At 33.6% G+C, this 3,442-nt stretch overlaps 1 protein-coding gene across 1 annotated transcript in view; it reads left to right on the top strand.

The window, feature by feature from the left end:
• LOC108733978 (ras-related protein Rap1-like) overlaps window positions 1–2,510 on the top strand; it is a 30,528-nt gene extending 28,018 nt beyond the window's left edge. Inside the window, exon 6 of the mRNA XM_018465345.1 lies at window positions 2,106–2,510. Coding sequence (XP_018320847.1) covers window positions 2,106–2,371 — 266 coding nt within the window. The 3' untranslated portion in view covers window positions 2,372–2,510. The remainder of the gene's footprint in view (window positions 1–2,105) is intronic.
• Window positions 2,511–3,442: the final 932 nt, after the last annotated feature.

The following is a 3,442-nucleotide window of genomic DNA, read 5'->3' as shown; positions in this document are numbered from 1 at the left end:
TTTCTTATAATAAATAATTATTTTTTTATGTATATTTTTACATAATATTGTATATTATTTTGTAGCCCATTAAATAAATTATAATATCAGTTGAGTATTTATGAAATTAGATTGTTAGAACAATTTAGGGGGCGGAACCATTTCTTTAAAGGGGGGCGCAGGACAAAAGGGTTGGAAATCACTGAGTTAAGGCATGAAATAGTAATACCTAAACAAACTCACATTCGAATTTCTAATATTAGTTCGGATAAATGCAAAAAGTAAATGTTGAATTTTAACGAGTTTACTAATACTATTACTATGACTGTTTCTTAGCTTCAAGTAACGAAATCACCACAAATGCAAGTACCTATTTCGTCACCTGATGGGGTGATAGTTTGTAGGGAAACAATTGTAGTAAAGTTAATTGATTCGTTGAAACTCAACACGTTGAGTTTTTTATCAATACCTAGTACTATTAGATTATTACCATGGAGCGATTGATTATCTAATAATTCATTTCTATTTTTCTCCCTGACACTTATCGATTAAATGGCTTATTCTATCTAATAATAATAATAATAATATGAATGTAAGGCACCTAATGAAAGTGTGAAGTAATTAAATGAAACGGCTTTCGGAATAACTGAAAATTGTAAATAAGAGAAGCGCGGGTTTAATATAAGGCAAGCTTGGCGTTAGATTGACTAAATAACATGGTTATAAGCGAAACAGGGCTGCATTCAGAATGTACAAACAAAGAGCAGAATTTAATGTAGTAAATCTTGATATAAATTAAACCGATTATAGCAAAATTAACCGAGTGAGTGTCTTTATGCTAACTAAGGCGTATATACGTATAATGCGTAAAATAAAATGAATTCTAAATGTATTGACTAGCACATTGTCATATCCAAGACACAACCATTGGATATGAGTAAATTACGTACGGCTAGCACATTAAAATAAATAGATTTATGCTTATTTTTTTGATTTTTAAATGTTTACCGGTCGAATTTTTGTATACATATTCTTTTAATGAAATTTAAAATTTACTGTTTAATATATTTGATTGTATTTGTTTTAAGATCTTGTAAAGGGTGCATTTATGTCTTAGAAGAACAAATTTATTTCGACATTTTAAAAGTTTGTGCCCTGGATGCCCCGCTAAAGCCGTCACTGCCCACATCGTATTTCTAAATTAACCAACCCAAAAATAAGTATAAGTATATATTAGTGCGTTAATTTTTGAAAGAGTTTTATCAACTACAGGTAACTTCAAATTAATGAGGAAAAAATCAAAGCATCCCATTAATAATAATGATTATACATTAGTTACATTAGTCAGATATAAGGACGGAAGGAGTAGTAGGGATATAAAGCAGAGGTTAGCGCAGAGTCGAGTCGTCTTCAATAACGAGAAGTCTCTTCTCTGCTCACGAACGGTTAATTTAGAAATTCGAAAAAAGATTGTTAAAGGTGTATGTTTGAAGCGCGGCGCTGTACGGGTGCGAAACATGGACGGTGGGCGCTGCGGAAAAGAAAAGGTTAGAAGCGTTCGAAATGTGGTGTTACAGGCGAATGACGAGGATACCGTAGATAGAGGTTAGAAATGAAGAGGTATTTGACAGAAGAATAGGAGAACAGAGGACTTCATGGAAGTCAATAAGAAATAGGCGAGAAAGTTGGTAGGACACCTTCTCAAGCATGAAGGTCTAGTCAGAGACATATTAGAGGCAGAAACAGGAGTTAGGAGGGGTAGATTAGATTACTGTTCGTAAATAGTTAAGGATGTGGGTTGTTCTAGTTTTAAGGAAATGCGAAGATTAGCTCAGGATAGGAAAGACCAGTCTTAGGACTGACGACCTTATCATGATGATAATACATTAGTTCGACGATTTTGAGTCCTATACTCTCAGGTATTTATCGTCGGTGTTGCTGCTCGTTAATTATCTGGAATGAGTAAAATTAATTCACTAATACATTGAATTAACGCTACAAAAATTGAATATATTTCGAGTATAAGTGTGCTATGAAATTCTTTAGAAAGTCGACCATATATAAAACTATCTGTATTGTATAGGAAGGCGATAAATTCGATTCATTTGTGAAATTTTAAATTTCAGATGGTAAAGCGTTGGCCGTATCGAGGGACTGCAAGTTCATAGAAACGTCAAGTGGGATTCAGCACAACGTGGACGAGCTCCTGGTAGGGATCCTTAAACAAATCAGACTGCGGGAATCTAGGGACAAGAAACGAGGAACGTCTAAAAATAAACTACACGGTTCGAAAACTAGTTTGAGCTTGAGCATTGCCCGTGAGATACTTCAAAAGATTTGTATGAATGACATAACCAAATCTCGATCTTGCGAAAATCTGCATGTACTCTAAGGATTCGTGAAAGGTTTACGATAAACAAATTAAGGGATGAAACTATAAACAAGTAATAATAAGATTAGGATGATTAAATGGGGAAAAAGGGTATTTTTCAGTCTAAATTTTTTCTCAAAATAATGTTTGAATCCTTGAAGCAAGATAAAATCTTGATTGTTCTCGTGGTCCTACAATTAGTATCTATTTGACGGTGGTGCTAGCTTCAAAACATTTTTTATACTTTAATCTTCGAGATAAATGATTATTAAGGTGTAGAAGTTCTTCAATGTGGATATAATTCACTTTTTTGACTGAATGTGTAAAATTGTTTTGCATTTTCTCTTAGCTCTTTTGGCTTGTTTTTTCGTAATATGTGCCAGAAATGAAACAAATTTCCAATATACCTACTATACCTTCATTCCTTTCTGCTTTCTATGGCAAACGATTATTTTGCTTAAAAACTTAATTCTCTGAAAGCAAATTGAGAGGGGGTTAAAAGAAATTTCATTCTAATATTACATTTTCGTCAAATTTATTACAGTAGGAACTTCGTAATAATTTTGAAAATCGACGATTGATAGCAACCCTACACATAGCATCCGTGGATATGTAATTAACCTCCTACCTCCTAACCTCCTATTCAAGCATTGGCCTAATGTTTAAGGCTTAATTTCAGAAATGATCCCGCTAATCCCTACGGAAAATAGCCTTCTGTCAAACTCTTTGAAACTGTGTGTTCTGGTAGTTGTCGATATGTCAATGGGGCCTATGTTGTAAAAACCATCTTTTTGAGATGTGGTCCCTTAAAATTATATTCATTCGGGAGGATTTCGAAGGTAGGATTATACCTATTATACGTATCAAATACATTCAAGTATATATGCATATGTTGATGTATTATACCTATATGTATTGCATACTACGGATGTCATGGGTTTGGACCAGAAATACTGTAGGTATGAGCGCAAGCACAATAATTAGACAGCTTAATTTAATTGTATTTGAGGGATGTTTAGTTCCTACAATTAGTTTGCCTGCTTACAAAAAGTATTGAAATAGGCAGAAATTACAGCCGATGCGAAGTGTGTA

The sequence above is a fragment of the Agrilus planipennis genome, unplaced genomic scaffold (genome assembly GCF_000699045.2).
Source record: "Agrilus planipennis isolate EAB-ADULT unplaced genomic scaffold, Apla_2.0 scaffold36, whole genome shotgun sequence".
Classification (NCBI taxonomy): domain Eukaryota; kingdom Metazoa; phylum Arthropoda; class Insecta; order Coleoptera; family Buprestidae; genus Agrilus; species Agrilus planipennis.
The sequence above is the reverse complement of the archived record's forward strand: the minus strand, read 5'-3'. Positions and strand labels throughout refer to the sequence as shown.